The 18,115-nt window shown below is 46.6% G+C and overlaps 3 protein-coding genes across 3 annotated transcripts; 2 read left to right on the forward strand and 1 right to left on the reverse strand.

Annotated features, from left to right (window-relative positions):
• The first annotated feature begins 4,128 nt into the window (after nucleotides 1–4,128).
• Nucleotides 4,129–6,167, forward strand: LOC109736693 (Golgi SNAP receptor complex member 1-2). Its single transcript, XM_020295897.3, has 5 exons — nucleotides 4,129–4,659; nucleotides 4,767–4,856; nucleotides 4,966–5,037; nucleotides 5,502–5,631; nucleotides 5,749–6,167. Exons 1-5 carry the CDS (start codon nucleotides 4,288–4,290, stop codon nucleotides 5,844–5,846), a joined length of 762 nt encoding a protein of 253 aa, XP_020151486.1. The 5' UTR covers nucleotides 4,129–4,287; the 3' UTR covers nucleotides 5,847–6,167.
• A 66-nt stretch (nucleotides 6,168–6,233) lies between these two features.
• LOC109736692 (phosphatidate cytidylyltransferase 4, chloroplastic) lies at nucleotides 6,234–10,331 on the reverse strand. Its single transcript, XM_020295896.4, has 6 exons — nucleotides 9,772–10,331; nucleotides 8,870–9,060; nucleotides 8,474–8,598; nucleotides 7,826–7,959; nucleotides 7,165–7,280; nucleotides 6,234–6,822 (listed from the first exon to the last, which is right to left on the reverse strand). The coding sequence occupies exons 1-6, from the start codon at nucleotides 10,218–10,220 to the stop codon at nucleotides 6,731–6,733; spliced, it is 1,107 nt and encodes a 368-aa protein (XP_020151485.1). The 5' UTR covers nucleotides 10,221–10,331; the 3' UTR covers nucleotides 6,234–6,730.
• A 2,007-nt stretch (nucleotides 10,332–12,338) lies between these two features.
• Nucleotides 12,339–16,658, forward strand: LOC109736695 (uncharacterized). The gene is made up of 9 exons (XM_020295898.4): nucleotides 12,339–12,697; nucleotides 12,987–13,051; nucleotides 13,225–13,273; nucleotides 14,032–14,126; nucleotides 14,262–14,347; nucleotides 14,435–14,494; nucleotides 14,576–14,657; nucleotides 16,019–16,132; nucleotides 16,236–16,658. The coding sequence occupies exons 1-9, from the start codon at nucleotides 12,490–12,492 to the stop codon at nucleotides 16,398–16,400; spliced, it is 924 nt and encodes a 307-aa protein (XP_020151487.1). The 5' UTR covers nucleotides 12,339–12,489; the 3' UTR covers nucleotides 16,401–16,658.
• Nucleotides 16,659–18,115: the final 1,457 nt, after the last annotated feature.

An 18,115-nucleotide genomic window follows, 5' to 3' on the forward strand; every position in this document is an offset into this window, starting at 1 on the left:
AAGGGAACAACGTATGTTGTTATGCGGTCTGACCGATAAAGATCTTCGTAGAATATGTGGGAGCCAATATGAGCATCCAGGTTCCGCTATTGGTTATTGACCGGAGACGTGTCTCGGTCATGTCTACATAGTTCTCGAACCCGTAGGGTCCGCACGCTTAAAGTTCGATGACGATTATATTATGAGTTTATGTGTTTTGATGTACCGAAGGTAGTTCGGAGTCCCGCATGAGATCGGGGACATGATGAGGAGTCTCAAAATGGCCGAGACGTAAAGATTGATATATTGGACGACTATATTCGGACTTCGGAAAGGTTCCGAGTGATTCGGGTATTTATCGGAGTACCGGAGAGTTACGGGAATTCGCCGGGGAGAAGTATTGGGCCTTATTGGGCCATACGGGAATAGAGGAGAGAGGCCAAAAGGAAGGAAGCGCGCACCCCCCCTCTGGTCCGAATTGGACAAGGGGTGCAGCCCCCTTTTCCTTCTCCCTCTCCCCCTCTTTCCTTCTCTCCTACTCCAACAAGGAAAGGAGGAGTCCTACTCCCGGTGGGAGTAGGACTCCCCCCTTGGCGCGCCCTCCTCCTTGGCCGGCCGCCTCCCCCCTTGCTCCTTTATATACGGGGGCAGGGGGCACCCCATAGACACAACAATTGATCTCTTGATCTCTTAGCCGTGTGCGGTGCCCCCCTCCACCATAATTCACCTCGATTATATCGTAGCGGTGCTTAGGCGAAGCCCTGCATTGGTAGAACATCATCATCGTCACCACGCCATCGTGCTGACGGAACTCTCCCTCGAAGCTCGGCTGGATCGGAGTTCGAGGGACGTCATCGAGTTGAGCGTGTGTAGAACTCGGAGGTGCCGTGCGTTCGGTACTTGATCGGTCGGATCGTGAAGACGTACTACTACATCAACCGCGTTGTGCTAACGCTTCCTCTTTCGGTCTACGAGGGTACGTGGACACACTCTCCCCTCTCGTTGCTATGCATCACTATGATCTTGCGTGTGCGTAGGAATTTTTTTGAAATTACTACGTTCCCCAACACCATAGTCATATAGGCTATACCTCTAGGGTTAGCCATTACGATCTCGTGGTAGATCAACTCTTGTAACACTCATATTCATCGAGATCAATCAAGCATGAAGTAGGGTATTACCTCCATAGAGAGGGCCCGAACCTGGGTAAACATCGTGTCCCCCGTCTCCTGTTACCATCGATCCTAGACGCACAGTTCGGGACCCCCTACCCGAGATCCGCCGGTTTTCACACCGACACACACCTTAGTACTCTTTGGGTGTTAGTCACATGGCGATGTGAACTAGATTATTGACTCTAGTAAACCCTTTGGGTATTGGTCACGGCGATGTGAACTATAGAGTGTTAAATCACATGACGATGTGAACTATTGGTGTTAAATCACATGGTGATGTGAACTAGAATATTGACTCTAGTGCAAGTGGGAGACTGAAGAATTTTTTTCCCTAGAGGCAATAATAAAGTTGTTATTTATATTTCCTTATATCATGATAAATGTTTATTATTCATGCTAGAATTGTATTAACCGGAAACTTGATACATATGTGAATACATAGACAAAACAGAGTGTCCCTAGTATGCCTCTACTTGACTAGCTCGTTAATCAAAGATGGTTAAGTTTCCTAGCCATACACATGTGTTGTCATTTGATGAACGGGATCACATCATTAGAGAATGTTGTGATGGACAAGACTCATCCGTTAGCTTAGCATAATGATTGTTTAGTTTTATTGCTATTGCTTTCTTCATGACTTGTACATGTTCCTCTGACTATGAGATTATGCAACTCCCGAATACCGAAGGAACACCTTGTGTGCTATCAAAGTCATAATGTAACTGGGTGATTATAAAGATGCTCTACAGGTGTCTCCGATGGTGTTTGTTGAGTTGGCATAGATCGAGATTAGGATTTGTCACTCCGTGTATCGGAGAGGTATCTCTGGGCCCTCTCGGTAATGCACATCATTATAAGCCTTGCAAGCAATGTGACTAATGAGTTAGTTACGGGATGATGCATTACGGCATGTGTAAAGAGACTTGCCGGTAACAAGATTGAACTAGGTATGAGGATACCGACGATCGAATCTCGGGCAAGTAACATACCGATGACAAAGGGAACAACGTATGTTGTTATGCGGTTTGACCGATAAAGATCTTCGTAGAATATGTAGGAGCCAATATGAGCATCCAGGTTCCGCTATTGGTTATTGACCGGAGATGTGTCTCGGTCATGTCTACATAGTTCTCGAACCAGTAGGGTCCGCATGCTTAACGTTAGATGACGATTTGTATTATGAGTTATGTGATTTGATGTACCGAAGTTTGTTCGGAGTACCGGATGAGATCACGGACATGACGAGGAGTCTCGAAATGGTCGAGACATAAAGATTGATATATTGGATGATGTTATTCGGACAGTGGATGAGTTCCGAGAGGTACCGGATAATTATCGGAGTGCCAGAGGGTTATCGGGACCCCCCCCCGAGGGAACTAATGGGCCTTGATGGGCCTTAGTGGGAAGAGAGGAAGGGCCACAAGGGGCTGGCCGCCCCCTAGGTCCGAATTGGACTAGGGGAAGGGGGCGGCGCCCCCCTTTCCTTCCCTTCCCCCACTTCCTTCCTTCCTCCCCCTTCCTCCAGGTGGAATCCTACTAGGACTTGGAGTCCTAGTAGGACTCCCTTCTCCTGGCGCGCCCTACAGGGGCCGGCCGGCCTCCGCCTCCCCTCCTTTATATACGGGGGCAGGGGACACCCTAGAACACACAAGTTTCTCTTAACCGTGTGCGGTGCCCCCCTTCACAGTTACACACCTCGGTCATATCGCCGTAGTACTTAGGCCTGCGCCGGTAACTTCATCATCACCGTCGCCACGCCGTCGTGCTGACGGAACTCTCCCTCGGCCTCAACTGGATCAAGAGCTCGAGGGACGTCATCGAGCTGAACGTGTGCTGAATGCGGAGGTGCCGTACGTTCGGTACTTGGATCGGTTGGATCGCGAAGCCGTTCGACTACATCAACCGCGTTACTTAACGCTTCCGCTTTCGGTCTACAAGGGTACGTGGACACACTCTCCCCGCTCGTTGCTATGCTTCTCCTAAATAGATGTTGCGTGATCGTAGGAAATTTTTTGAAATACTATGTTCCCCAACATCTAGCTCTTCCATCGCCATAAGTCGCAGGTGACCTATGTAGCAAACAGAAAAAATTACAACTTTTAAACTAGCAAGAACCATAATAAATAAACACTCACATTTAACTTATGGAGCAACATTACTTCAGAGAGCAAACATATGAACTAGACGTGAATCATACAAAGTGCTAGGCGTCGACAGGGATTTGGGAACTAGGGATTTGGCGACGGGAGCGAGGCAAGAGCTGGTCTGGTCGGGCGAGGGGGAGCTGGCTTGGTTTGACTGAACCAATGCGTGTTTCTGATCTATGGCACATTTGCAAAGAACCCCCTGCAACTCGTGTGAATTCAAAGCCATAAACATATTGGACGGCCAAAGCCACGCTGTCCAAGTGGACCAAGCCCACATGTCTTTTTTGCATGGTAATACATGTCTCATTAGTAAAATAAAGATCCAGTTACAAGCCAAGTAAATATCGACATTACGTGACTGAAAAGATAGGATAATCCTATGCAAAAAACCAGCGCGTGTCCCTCTCCACTAAGAAAAAGGAGACATATCACCTCTTCACCTGAGCTCATCGCAACTCCACCGCTGATCAGCAGCTTTACGGACCTCCAAAGTAGTTTGTTTGAAGCAAAACCATTGTCGTTGAAAGAATCAGACCAGGCAACGTGTCCCCGGACACGCCATCGAACTCCAGAACTGACACCCCCGCACGACTACAACGTCGGAGGAGGAAACCAGAACTGTCAGCCTCCATTCACAAACCCAGCACAAGATCTGCCATCTTTCAGCTGTCACTTACGTAGACAATCATATAAAAAACCGTATATGAGCGACCGTACACTTCCGTGGCCGTATTTAGGGCACTTCGAAGGGCGGTGAACAAAGTGATGCCCGCAAAAAAAAAAGAGATTAGTGATGAATATTTCTCTAAAAAAACAGGCCAGATTTGCCAAGCGCCCGGTCTCCGCTCTCCACGTAACCCTTCTCCCCTCCAACCTCCGCGTCGTCGCAAACCCAAATCCTCCCCCCACTCCAGCCCCCCTCATCAGATCACGCGAGCAGGGGGCACCGGAACCGGATCGGGCGCGGCGGAGGAGGGGGTACGGCGATGATGCACGGCGTGGGGCCGTCGGACGACGCGGCGGCGGCGGCGGCGCTGGAGCTGCAGGAGTCCGGGTGGGAGGAACTGCGGCGGGAGGCGCGGAAGCTGGAGGGGGACCTGGACGTGAAGCTCTCCTCGTACGCGCGCCTCGCCGCGCGCTCCTCCTCCGCCTCCGCCTCGGCCTCGGCCTCGGCGGCCTCCCCCACCGCCGACCGCTCCTCCTGGAAGTCCACGGAGCTCGAGATCCAGGCGCTGCTCGACAAGCTGCAGGACGTCAACGACGCCATGAGCCGCTGCGCCGCCCCCGCTGCCCCCGCCACCGCCTCCGTCTCCCAGAAGCTCGCGCGCCACCGCGACATCCTGCACGAGTTCACGCAGGTCCCCCTCCTCCTCCTCCTCCCCCGCCGCCTCTCCTCTCTGCCCCGCTGCTCCCCTCGCTGAAATGGTTGGTTGGTTGGCTGATCCGATCCGATCGATCGGAACAGGAGTTCAGGAGGACGCGGGGGAACCTGAGCTCCATGAGGGAGCACGCCGACCTGCTCAGCTCCGTGCGCGGCGACATCACCGAGTCCAAGGTTTCGTGTCGCCTCTCTCCGGGTCTCTACTTCTCATCAGAAGTGTTGTTGCAGTGCGTATGCCCCTGTTGTGTCGTCTCAGTCTGACCACCGGAAATACTCTCTCTAGGCTACCGGCGGCATGTCGCCGAGGGTGCATTTGCTCCGGGAGAGGGCTTCCATTCACGGCAGCGTCAACCAGGTATGGTTCCAGTAGTTGAGTTAGACCAAAAGGATATCTACAGTATAATTCTGTTCAATTACATGCCAGTTGCTTAGTAGCGTTGCACACTTGCACAAGAAGGATCCCCATCTAGTAGACTTGTGACGTTCATCATTAGATCTTGTCCATTCTGCATTCTCTGATCTAATGCACAAAATCATTAATATCCGTGAGTGGTGTCCAATGTGATGTGCAACTTGGGGCAGTGTGTTAGGAAGGACACAGCAATAGGAAGAACAGGGTGTTAGGAACACTTACAAGTTACAACCATGTTTTCTGTACTAATAACAGTGTGAACATTGAACGATGATTTGAGTGGAGAAGAGAGAAAACAAGTATAATTTTGTGCAGCGAAACTTTGTCACTGTCAATATGTGTATGTCTCTTTGTGATAAACTCTAGCTCATGAGGCACTAAGTTCCTCTTTTTTACCCAAATTCCAGATAGACGAGGTAATTGGGCAAGCTCAAAGCACGAGAGCAGCCCTATCCAATCAGAGGGCCTTGTTTGGAGATGTTCAGGGAAAAGTCAAGCAGTTGGGTGAAAAATTCCCTGTGGTCCGTGGCCTCCTTGGTAATCTATCGATCCCCCATTCTCACATTGGACAGTCTTTCAGCGGTCATCATATATCCTCGATGTTATTTATCCAATGCCAACACTCTTAACTATTGAACACATTCTTGTTTGCAGGTGCCATCAAGAGGAAGAAATCAAAGGACACAATCATTCTTTCAGCAGTAATCGCGGCCTGCACCATCTTTTTGATCATCTACTGGCTCTCAAAATGATCGGTCCGTTGTTGGGAAAGCTCGCGACGGGGACTTCCTTTCTCACCACAGAATTACTGACAAGTGACAGCAGATGGCACGATAAAAGACTGGTGATTATTATCCATTTCGTAGGGCTAGTACGAGGGAATGGGAGATCCCGTCGTGTTTAGCTCTCACTGTGCTGCCCTCGACATATCTTGTTTTTGGAGATCTCCCTTGTCATTTATACCTTAGATCAATTTTGTTTGGTGAATTGAGATGTTGCTTGTTCGAGTAAATACGATGACACACTTCTGACACTTCCATCTTACAATGGGAATTGAGCTGTTGCTTGTACAACTTTGTTCCATGGAACAAATGTAACTGTGTTCCATGTTACAATGGGAGTTGAGCTGTTGCTTGCACTTTGTTTGCAAATTCATTTCCATGTGCTAAAGATTAAAATGTCAATCTCAACATACACTCACTCTGTCACTCAGGTAGTAGTTGCCAAAGAGGCCCTGTGGGGGGCATGCAAAAAAGTTTGGGGATCAACAAGTACCAGGATCCCATAAACAACCTTAATACACATCTTAAGATATGTAGTAGCTTGTAGTCAATCACCCGCGTTCCCTTTTTACTCTACAAAAATAAAAGAAAAAACTATGTACACCAAAGTGACAAGTTTTCACCATTTTGGCGCCGAAGAAGAAACAGCTCGATCCTGTATGAAGAAGAAACACCGCTTAGTTAGCAGCCACATCCTATGATCTTATCCCACTTTACAGCCAGCCACCGAATTCTCATATTGTGCAGCCAAGGGAGCTGATCCTGGCCATCTCATCAAGGCCCCAACACGACGTTACATTGGGTGACAATGTCGTTGAAGGTACAAGGAGACCGATTTTCCTCGCTGCGGTAAATCAGACTCCATACAGGGGTAGAGCTACTCGGACGAAGGAGTAACAAAGCGCCCCTGTGAAGACATAGCTGTCGACCCGGTCAAGAATACCACCTGCATTGCAGCTTTGTGTTATGTTCGTGAAAAAGCAATGACGCGATGAAGTATAAGATGTGAGACTCGGAATGTAAATAAATCACGGCCCCTTCATGTACAAGGACAAAGCCGATGGAAACAAGATGTCTAACTTTGGAAAGTATGGTAGTAACTGTTAGAAAAAAAGGTCGATACCAAAGTATGAATGAAATAAATAAAATTGCATGGAGTAATGCTGCAGAAAAATTGACATGACAAAACATGAGATTATGAGCCCGACTCTAAGATGGTCTCACGTCTCGACACATGACTCTGAGCAGTAGATGAATATATAACAAGAACAGAGCTAACAATGTTTACCATGGCCAGGAATGAGCGACCCAGAGTCCTTCACACCAGCATCACGCTTAATAAGAGATTCAATGAGATCCCCGAATAATGAACCCAGAAAGATCAGGATCCCATAAGCAGTAGCACTGACATCGATCAATTAAATAATTAGGCAAGGAAGCAAAGTTCTATGCAAATATATGTCATTCAAGATTCAAGATACAATGTTTATTTGAGTTCTGAAGGACGTTAGGAACAGCCTTGTTAAATATTTGAAGTAAGTTAATACTGTGCAGATGGAGTTACAAAAATATAAAGAAAAGAACACTGCCCCTACTCCTGACAGATACCAAACTGACTTTTTGAGAAACTCTAATTGTTCGAAATCCATATCAATATCAGTTTTTCCATCTAAACTTTATCGAGAGGCATATATTCCTTTGCAACAAGATAACATGTAATGAGTCATGAGTTCCCATGGAGTTATTAGAAAAAATCCTGGCAGTTGTGTATTTCTTGTTGATATATTGAAAACTAATGCGTTATGTTGGTAAAATTTTTGTTCACCCTAAAACCTAAAATTTGATGGTTTATTGCGTTCAAGTAACCAAATTTCAAGAATTCAGTAAAGAAAAATAATGTTTCGGAACTAGGACAATAACAATAGAAAGGTGTCAGAAGTTAGCAATACCTCAACAGCGATCTTGGCCAGCGAAAGAGAGTCGACAAAAGCACAGTGGTAAGCACACAGCCAGTCAGACCGGCTAAAGCACCCTCCAGGGTCTTCTTAGGGCTTATGTTAGTCAAAGGAGTACGTCCAAATGCCTGAAACGGAAAGTGGATAACACGATGACATGATTTACTTTCTTTCAAATACACGACTGTCCAAATAAATCACTTGTCTGCAAAAATTCAGACAAGTTGAATGCTTTTTCATTCAATCAACAAACATACATGGCAGGGCAATCGTATGCGTGTCTACAAATTTATAGTAGTTACTTTGGCAGGGAAAAACAATAAACTAGAAGTTCATCTGTGATCTGACACACTTTTTTTTATCAGTGCGGTTGTGTCACATCAATGGCAATCTTAACAGGTTGCCCAACAGTAGTTACACCATAAGCTGGATAGCTCCTAACTTCTGACAGGCTTCTGTAGGAGTCTCTTGATGTACACTATATTGTTCAAAACGAGTAAAAAAAAATATAGTGACCCACAGAACTATAGGCAAGTTGTTTCCAGATAAATTAAAACAAACTAAAAAAGGCCGTGTTTTACAGTAACATGACAAAGTCAAATGGGGTCAATCAAAATAGAAGAGAATTAGGAAAGAGCATACCCTTCCACATAGGAAAGCTGATGTATCAGCAGCAATAATGCTAGTAATAGATATCAAGGTTGCTACAAGTCCAACTGTCCAGTGAGCTTGCCCACCAAGAAGTATTGGCCAGTTATGTGCTATACCTGTCAAAGAACACTGGTTATAACTTTTAACATATAACAATAATATATTAACTCACCAAGAACAGAAAAACATCATAATTACTTGCACTGGTAACTGGTAAGCACTTACAAAATGCACTTTCTTATGAACCCTTAAATCAATTAAAACTATACATAAAATTAATCTCTTATAAACAAACTGTCTCTACCAATACTGCAAATCAAACAGAAAGATGAATCGCTAGAGAAAGGTGACAAGCAAAGAAGTACAAAGAGAATTTGATCGACATACTTGTATTTAAGGCAGGAGCTGCTAGTCCGCAACGGAGCTTAACCCAGAAAGAAGGAAGATAGCCACAATAAAATAAACCAAAAACTGAACTAGTTAGCTGAGCGAAACGGGGGTTTCCTCTTTGCAACACCAAAGATATTGCAATAATAAATGCCGATAACGTCAGGGGAACATCCATGCGGCCATAGCACCTACGCAAATATACAGGAGAAACATCAGAACTCGAAGCTGTAGTCATATTAACAGGAACTGACAACCAAATGTAGCAATCCTTCCTTCTTAAGCAACCCCTCCCCACCCACATTACATGCGCACACAAAGAAAAACATACAGCGTAAATTATGATCATCTAAAAAAATGTCACGAAGCTCTGATCTAGTAAAAAATGCTACGAAGTTCAGGAGCTGAAGCAATCAAGCAACATCTGTAAGCTGATACCTCGAAAGTATACAGAAATGCACTGATACTTAAAAGTTCTTCAGACTCAAGAAATTGAGTGATAAGATGGGGAATTCGGTGATAAGATGGGGAATTCGGTGATCAGATGGTAATCCGTGAGGCCTAATTCGCATCGTGTCTAATGACCCCATGATCAAGATGGTAAGTATTTGCTTGCTAAAGCTAAAAGTTACAGACTGAAAAGTTCCAAAGTCGACATTTGAGTTAATTGCTAGTACCTTCTTGCCTCTACCTCAAGAATTCCCAACAAAATTAAAGAGTGAGTCAGCCAAGGCAATTTTATGCTGGCACTATGACCTGTTGACCACAACGACGTGAGCATAGCTAGCCCATTTATACCAAAAATTGTGACTAAATACCACATAAATTACAGTAGCCACAGCGAGGTTCTAGCTTATTCTGACACTAGAGCAGAGCAGACAACAAATGCGGGGCTCCCTTACAGCGTAAGGATGGGCATGAGGGCGCAGATGGCGGAGCAGACGCGGGACACGTAGCGCGGTGGCGGGGTGCTGCCGCCGCTGGCGGTGCCACGGACGAGCCCGAAGTACTCGCGGGCACCGGCGAGGACGACGGCGGTCATGGCGGCGGTGAACACCCAGCCGCCGGCGACCACGACGCCGCCCGCGCCGACCCCGATGGCGATGCCCACGAGCACCCTCCGCTGCAGCTGCCGGGCCTTGTCGCTCTTCTCGGCGGCCTCCTCCGCGCGGCCTTCGCCGGCGGAGGCGACGGCGAGGAGCGGGAAGCGGTGTCGGAGGCGGAGCGGCGGTGGGGTGGGGAGGAGGAGGCGGAGGCGGAGAGTGGGCTGGGGCCGTGCGGCGGAGTGGAGGACGAGAGGAGGGTGGAGGCGGGTGGCCGTCACCGTCACCGCCGCCGCCGCCGCCGCCATGGGAGATGGGTGGGGGTCAGGTCGGGCGGAGAGTTCGATGCGAGCAAGGAATTTTCGCTACCGTTGATTTTTGGCCAGAGCTGTAGTAGACATCGAAAATTTGTACCTGTACTAGTAGTACATACACCATGCCAAAAGGAAAACAATACTCACCTGGCATGTATCAACTGGTACCGAAGAAAATGTACCACGTTACTCTAATCGAAATTTCAAAACTGTAAGTTTAAAAGGTGGATTACAACCTATAAAAACAGAAATAATGGTATGACAAAAATACAGAATATGACGCTCACCTGGCATCGGCCCGAAAATGCATGCTTGAGGAAGAACTGCGAGACGGTAGAAGGACGGAAAGAAAGAAAAAGGAGGGAAGGACCACTGAACGTCGACAATGTCGACACTTGACACTCTCGAGGGTTTACCAATGATGAACAACATAAACATTCTTAAGAGTAATTTTTTAATAAAAATGTTGATGCCTCTCCTCACTGCTGGTGGTGGTTGGACGATTTGAAGAAATAAAATTTGGTTGGGCAATTGTCAACGTGTGGTATTTACATAGTTGACAATGAAAAAGACGAAACACAGCAGGAGAAGAAATAACAGAGCAGGTGAATTGCAGACAAAAAAAAAGCATGGGGAGCCCGAAGAGCCGGGTCATCTCACGTCCTCTAATGCTTTAGTATCAACACCTAAAAAGAGAAATTCAACCTAGTGGGTGGTTCTTAAAAAAACACTAGCGGGTAGTTTGAAATCTTTCAGACCATTTAGGGCATGTTTGAGTTAAGCTCATGGATCATCTTATAATTCAGTTTTTTTTATATGGTCATGGTGCATCGAATACCCAACGTCTCAATGGATAATTTTTGGCCAATGAACGTTCACAAGATCCTGAAAAATTCGCACATCCTTTGGTGAAAAAAGCGGACGTCTCTCTGTTAAGAGCACATATCGGTTAGCGATTGCAGACCATGGTGAGTTGTTTGCATGGGATGCATCGGGCAGCCATCTTGAAGGAGATTGTTCGATTGGAACTGTATTTGGCAATCCTCTATACCTCAAAATATGAATATCGTGGCCTGGACGACAGCGACAGATGTGTTGGCTATCTCGACATGCAAAGATTATCGCCATCTGGCTACCTCAGGCACTTGCTTGTTATGCGGTGTAGAGGAAGAGAATAATTTCAGTCGTTGGTTTCTTGTAGCCATGCTAGGAACTTTTGGAAACACGTGCGCGCTGTTTGGTTCTTGCTTGAGAACGATCATCTGATAGATAATGGAAAGGAATGACTCATCGACGTGTTGCTTCAGTGCTCTGAAGTTATAGAGGTTAGACTTATTATGTTGATATGCCACACATGAAACCTCTGTATTGATCTGATCTATGACAGAGATGTATCCCCCGCTGATGCACGATGGAATTTTTACAGAACTACATAAAACGCGTTGGTCTCTCATGCACATTCAGCAAGGAAGAAGTTTTGAAGGAACAAAATGCATGCTTTTGATAATGAGGTTGTGTCGATGGTGAAAGAACCTATTGAAGGCTTTCTTTTAGAGTCAGACGACTCAACTGCGGTAGTTATGATCTCGAGAAGGCATGCTGGGACGATACGGTTTGCGGCTTATCGGTTTGTGTTCAATTGCAGCGATGCTTTGAAAGTGGAGTACATGCATTAATGCAAGGGATGACTCTTGCCATCCAAGATACAACCCTTTTGGTCATTGTGCAATCGAACTTTTCAGAGTCTCTCTTCATCTTATCAGGTGGTGGATTGGCTCGTTCTATGGGCATCTTGCAGCGGAGAACAGATCATTGATGGATGATAGAGAGTTTACTTGGCAAAAGATTAGGAGGGAACAAAATAGAGTGGCTGGTCCAGACATACTAAGTGTACTACCGCAGTGTGCACCAAGGACCTCTGTGTATTGATGAATTCTTACCTCACGATCATAACTCTATAATTTTAGAATAAAGCTCCGCATGCCTCTGAAAAAACCAACATGAAAACAAAAAGTAAATGCAAATCGTAAAATTTTGCAGGGGTTCAAAGTCCAAATCTTGCCAACAGGGGGTGCTTGAAAAACCACCCCAATAAGGGAAACAAACTGAAATAACGAACCGGCTCCGGGGCAGCACGGAAGCGGAAAGAAACAGAGAGCCCCCAATCCCAATCCCAACCCCTCCGGTCCGGCCCATCCAGTCCAGTCTAGTCTCCACCCCCGCCGGCCGAGTCAACCGACGCCCGGACCCCCCTCGTCTCGTCATGGCGGCCGCGACGGCGACGGCGACGGCGGCGGACGATGAGGCGCGCCTGCTGCGGCTGGAGGAGCAGGCGGAGCACGGCGGCGGCGGCGCCTGGGAGTACCTCTCCCTCGCCCGCAGGCTCCGCGCGCGCCGCCCCGCCCCCGTCCTCCGCCTCGGCCTCTCCCTCCTCAACGACGCCTCCGCCCGCTCCCGCCTCGCCTCCGAGCGTACGTCACGCCCCTCCTCCCTCTTCATCCTGATCCCCCCCCCCTCCCCCGCGCGCGGTACGGATAGATCTCGTCTCGTGGTCCTCCTCCGGCCAGATCTCTTCCCCCCGCGTTCCCGATCCGCCTCCCCCTTCCGAGATCTCATCCGCTCAACTGGAATCGCTGCGCTTTTGCGCCCGGAACCGTTGCCGGAACGTCCCTGCGGCGTTCTCAGCTGCTGCCGATGATCTCTCGCCGTGCTCTTGGCCCCAGTACTGAACGTCAGACCGCTTTGTTTCGATGCATGCAGAGTGGACGCTCTACGAGCAGGTGGCGGTGGCCGCCATGGACTGCCAGCGTCTTGATGTCGCAAAGGTGAGCTGCTCTGGTTACGCAGTCACTTTTCTTTTATGACCAACTCTGGTCCGGTTCCATTCTCTGATCCGATGCAGTTTGACTTTTGTCTGCTGAGGATGAAAAATTCAGTTAATCTTGGGTATGGCTACCATCATCTATTGATCAAATCACCTCGTTTCATGGTTCTGCAGGATTGTATTGGAGTCCTCTCCAGGCAGTTTCCTGGCAGCGCTCGTGTTGGTAAGTTTGTTTGGCCCATACAAAGGCAGTTTGCAGATCTGGTTACACTTGGGAAACTTTATTATCAGCAAAATCATCCAAAAGGGGTTGGTGACAAACAAGAAACATGTGGTGGAGCCAAGCTAATCCTTTCCAAAATGGGTTTAATGTTTTTCAAATGGGGAAAGGGTTTGTTCAAAGATGGACTAAAGTCTGACATGAAACTTCAAAATTATCAAGCCAGTTCCATAAATCTATGCAAGGCTGTGATTGTTTTTAAGACAGCTCACGTTGTCAATAGTCTGAGAAGTGAACTATAATGCGAACGGCGAAGACTATTGCTTAAAAATAAATGAAATATGCATAATTGCTCACCATATAATGATTTCAAATATTATTGGCTTGGTGAGTTGATTTCTCTGAACAAATATACCTGCACAGTACTTTAGTATATCAAGCCAAATGATGTTGTGGTACACGCCCTTGGAATATACATAGATGTTGATCTTAGGTATTCTACAGGCCAGGGATTGTCTGGTCTAAAGTAGGAGGGCAAGGTGTTGCTTGAGGGTGAAGGTGTAATACATGACATTTTTTTAACTAAGAACCAGTTACGGGTTACCTAAATCCTGGTGTACACAAAAGCGATGTAAACACCTAAGTTTGGAACACATTTTTTTTATTCAAGTATGCCAGAATTGATATCTGTCGAGTCATATAATGCTGGTTATTATGGCCATCTTTCTGTAAATTCTGAACACACTTGCTCTAAAATGCAGGCCGGCTAGAAGCCCTGCTGTTTGAGGCAAAGGGTGATTGGGCTGAAGCTGAAAGAGCTTATGCACTTATCCTGGAAACCAACCCATTTGATCAGGTAAAAATTTGATGTGCAGGAGGAATTTGATTTTCTTTGCTTTCTAGAACCATTCAAATGCTAAGGATGATACCTTTGTGTACCTTAGTACGGTGTCATTTTACACAACAAATATCCTCCTTGTTTGGTTGTCAGATTGTCCACAAGAGAAAAATTGCTATTGCAAAAGCACAAGGTGACATGTCTTTAGCAGTTGATTATTTGAACAAGTATCTGGAATTGTAAGTATGCATCCACTTCTTTTATGGACCAGTTACTGCCTCCTATATTTTTCTTATTAGAACATATTAACCCTTTCCCTCTGTTAGATTCATGGCGGATCATGATGCATGGAGAGAGCTTGCTGAAATTTATGTTTCCTTACAAATGTGAGATGTTCAATCTTGATTGATTCAACATAATATGGTCAGATGTGAAAATACTAACTTATATGATGATTTTTTTGCCAGGTACAAACAAGCCGCCTTTTGTTACGAGGAACTAATATTGGCTCAACCAACCATTCCACTTTATCATCTAGCTTATGCTGAGGTAAGTGGACCAAACACAGCCTTTCGTGGAAATAAATAGAAAAGTTAGAATTATCTGTTATGAAATTTGTCATTATTCTGTTGATGATTTATTGATGGTCTCTTTCTTCCAACGGTAAATGATGAATGGTTGGATACCACATGAGACAATAACTATCAAAGATCCAATTAAAATGAAGCACGCCAATTCAACATTGAAGTTAACAAAAAGTTACAAAATAATTATATGTAGTGATATAATGAGCAAGGTTTGCGAGTCGACGAGTCGTTCCGAGGTTGAGACTGATAGACTAAGCGTAACTAATCGGCACTGAAGTTGCGACTCATAGACTAGTTGACACCGAAGTGTAGTCAGCCATGGAGTTGAGACTCAGACTAGTCTAGTCTTGACTAGTCCTTGGACTCATAATCCATGATAGTGAGACATAAGATTAAAAATAGCAAGTGTATTAAGTTTTATAAGTTATGTTTCTCAAGGTAATGATCCATGTGAGAGATGAATTGAAATGAAAAAATGACACACATCTTTATAATACCTCTCAGGCATAGATGCATAAGCGATGAAGTATTTTGACATCGACTTATAGGCATATCATAATATGCAATAAATCAACATGATTTGATGATTGGATCAACTGTGTATATTTTCTTCCAATTGTGGTCCCGCATCTAGTTGTGATCAGCCATGAAAATCGATTTTAGTAATTTAAAGATAAAGACTGGCTTTCATTGAAGCTGTCATCTTAAAGGAGTTTTGTTGGGTATTTATTCAAGTTAGAAGTTTTTTTCTGTTTATTTTAGAAGTCATGTTGTACTAGGCGGACGGGGCATGGCATAGGCTGATATGTGGATATGTAGCTTTAGGGTTCGAAACTGTAGGAGCTTATTCTTGTGGGGTCCAAGGTTTTTGAGTCATGACTTGGCGAGTCGCCGCTAGCCCTGCGGCTCGGCAATTAGTCGACGAAAGTCGCTGTATAGTCGTGAGTCGCCCTGATTTTTGGAAAACGACTTGGCGATTAGTCGGCGACTATACAGCGACTCAAAAACCATGGTGGTGTCTGCAAGAAACGGAAGTTGCATGGTTTTGTCTTACTGGTTTTGTGTGGTAGGTGGGAGAGGGCATGCTGAGCCCAGAAGTAGAGTTTATTTGACGTGCATATATGGCAATACGATGAGCAGTGCTATTTATTTGTTTAATAATCCTTCTGGTGGGATGCAAAATCGCCCAATGTTTCTGATTCATATAAATGACTAAGTCAAGCCAATGCCATGTCCTGATTCTGCTGAAGGCGCAGTTGATTTCATGCAATGCGAGTGCACAGCTTATCCTTGCTGAGTGTCGCCTCTTCTTTTATGTTGAAGGTTTTGTACACACTGGGTGGTTTGGAAAACCTTCAAACCGCTAAAAAGTACTACGCGTCGACGATCCAGTTGACTGGGGGCAAGAACACGAGAGCTCTCTTTGGCGTGTGCCTGGTAAGACGGACGGACATCTCAGAAGGGTCGCAGTTGCCTTTATATTTTATTTATTTATCCACAGTAGTGATCCTTGATGCATATACATCCTTGATCCCCACAGTGCAGCGCAGCGATCAGCCAGCTGACCAAAGGGAGGAACAAGGAGGAGGAGAGCTCGGAGCTGCAGAGCCTGGCCGCAGAGGCACTGATGAAGGATTACAAGCGGCGCGCGCCGTCCATGGAGGCGCTCGTCGCGGGCATGCTGAAGAACATGAAGCTCTCCTGATCTGACCCTTGTTGGCTCACAAGGGCTTTAGCTTTAGCTAGCTGAGCGAGCGAGCACTAGTGCCTCACGCATGCGGTGGGCTCTGCTTTGGAGACGGCAGATCCTTCCAGCAGCATTGTAAACTTTATTTACGAAAGATCCTTCCTTGTTTCCATATATGTCGTTTTTGGGTTTGTTTTTGTTGCCATAGTAGAGCAATAAGGAAAACAACACTGTACTATTGTAGTTTTGAATATAGACGAAAGTTTTGATCTGTCATAGATGAGTACGTTAAATCTCTAAATGGATCACTTTTTCTTCTTTAGATAGACGTTCAAGCCGTTCATGTATTACCTCTGTTCCTAAATATAGTTTTGATCCACTATCTATTTCTTTCATGTGCCTAAATACTACTAGTACATCTGTTTATAAATGTAAGACGTGTTGACAGTTTAATTGGCAGATCCTAGCTTACCTTCTCAACTTTCCAGCACAAGAAGTGTAGATGTTGGCGGTATGTTCCTGGTTTGTCCGGTGGGAAATGAGAAAACTCGTGCATAAGCAGCCGGTCCAAGATGCAAGGAGAATTGCGCAGTCAGTTCGGGGTCTTGCATCGAATTTTATCATTGCATGCGATGCAAAGGCATTGATGAAGAGAGGAGGATGGTGCAAACCACCGAATGGACTCGTCAGACAGAACGTCGATGCAGACTTTGACATTGACATGCCGAACGGGGCAATAATCAGAGAAGATAGGGGCCATATGATTGTCGCTGGAAACAAACTGGTTGATTCATGTTATGATCTGAAGCTGATGCGTTTGGTTACCAGCATTGTTTTTTAGCAGTAGCAGTTTTCATACTTGTTCCACACGAGCCCGGTTGAGCTAGTGAAGGCAAAAAACCATCTGCACTTGGTTTGGTCGCCTGCATTATGGGAGCATTTTTCCTGCCGTTTGGTTGCGTGCATTGACTTGCCAGGTGCAAGTGCCCGGTGTTTGGTTGCATACCTGCAACGTGATTAAAAGTTAACACCTACACAATACACACTAAGTTACAATAGAGTTCTTGTTAGCGCGCTCGTGATGGCGACGTTAGTGTAGGCCGAGGACGAGGTGACCGAGAGGAACGACGCCGGCAGTTTGCGCCGGGCACAACATGGCGTCCATCCGACAAGGTTGACAACTACACATAACACTAGCGACGTAGCAAGCAACTAGTTCGCCACGCCGCCGTCCACCTCGCCGCACCGTCCCTGCTTTCCTGGGTCGCGTGGGGGCCGCACCTCCATCCCCGGTGACTGGTGGACGTTGCCGCGGACGCTGACACAGGCGACGTCGGAGGTGATCGTCTCTCTTGACGGGCCCCATCCTGGAGAGCCAGACTGACGTTGCTGTCAGCGCCGGTGAAGGATGAGCAGGCTGTCGCGGGAGGCCACGGGCTTGAACGAATGTAGACTGCCAGCAAGCACGCACACACTGTTCCAGGAAAGATCGTGCGTGTTCGAGGAACGAAGACTGCCGGCGAGGTGGAGCCGGAAGGCCGGCTCATGGATGGTGGGCTCCTCTCCCGAGCCCCTGCAACGCGTCGCCGTTCCTCGGCTCGTCCCCTTCCTCCCGTTCTCCTCCCTCTCTCCCCTGCTTCTTTTCATTCCACTCCTCTCTGATCTTCCCCTTCTTCCCACAGGACACCATGGCCGCCCCGAAAGGTTACCTTGCCTCTATGGTCGACGAAACT

This window comes from Aegilops tauschii, chromosome 6 (genome assembly GCF_002575655.3).
Source record: "Aegilops tauschii subsp. strangulata cultivar AL8/78 chromosome 6, Aet v6.0, whole genome shotgun sequence".
In the NCBI taxonomy this organism is placed as follows: domain Eukaryota; kingdom Viridiplantae; phylum Streptophyta; class Magnoliopsida; order Poales; family Poaceae; genus Aegilops; species Aegilops tauschii.

Bases quoted from the DNA above. Each gene is read 5' to 3' on its own strand.
- LOC109736692 (XM_020295896.4), bottom strand. From the start codon at position 10,220: ATGGCGGCGGCGGCGGCGGCGGTGACGGTGACGGCCACCCGCCTCCAC. The intron at 9,061-9,771 runs GTAAGGGAGCCC...ATATTTGCGTAG, and splicing joins CTCATGCCCATCCTTACGCT to GTGCTATGGCCGCATGGATG. The intron at 7,960-8,473 runs GTATGCTCTTTC...TTTCCGTTTCAG, and splicing joins CAGCTTTCCTATGTGGAAGG to GCATTTGGACGTACTCCTTT.
- LOC109736695 (XM_020295898.4), top strand. From the start codon at position 12,490: ATGGCGGCCGCGACGGCGACGGCGACGGCGGCGGACGATGAGGCGCGC. The intron at 12,698-12,986 runs GTACGTCACGCC...CGATGCATGCAG, and splicing joins CTCCCGCCTCGCCTCCGAGC to AGTGGACGCTCTACGAGCAG. The intron at 13,274-14,031 runs GTAAGTTTGTTT...TCTAAAATGCAG, and splicing joins TCCTGGCAGCGCTCGTGTTG to GCCGGCTAGAAGCCCTGCTG.
- LOC109736693 (XM_020295897.3), top strand. From the start codon at position 4,288: ATGATGCACGGCGTGGGGCCGTCGGACGACGCGGCGGCGGCGGCGGCG. The intron at 4,660-4,766 runs GTCCCCCTCCTC...CGATCGGAACAG, and splicing joins TCCTGCACGAGTTCACGCAG to GAGTTCAGGAGGACGCGGGG. The intron at 4,857-4,965 runs GTTTCGTGTCGC...TACTCTCTCTAG, and splicing joins GCGACATCACCGAGTCCAAG to GCTACCGGCGGCATGTCGCC.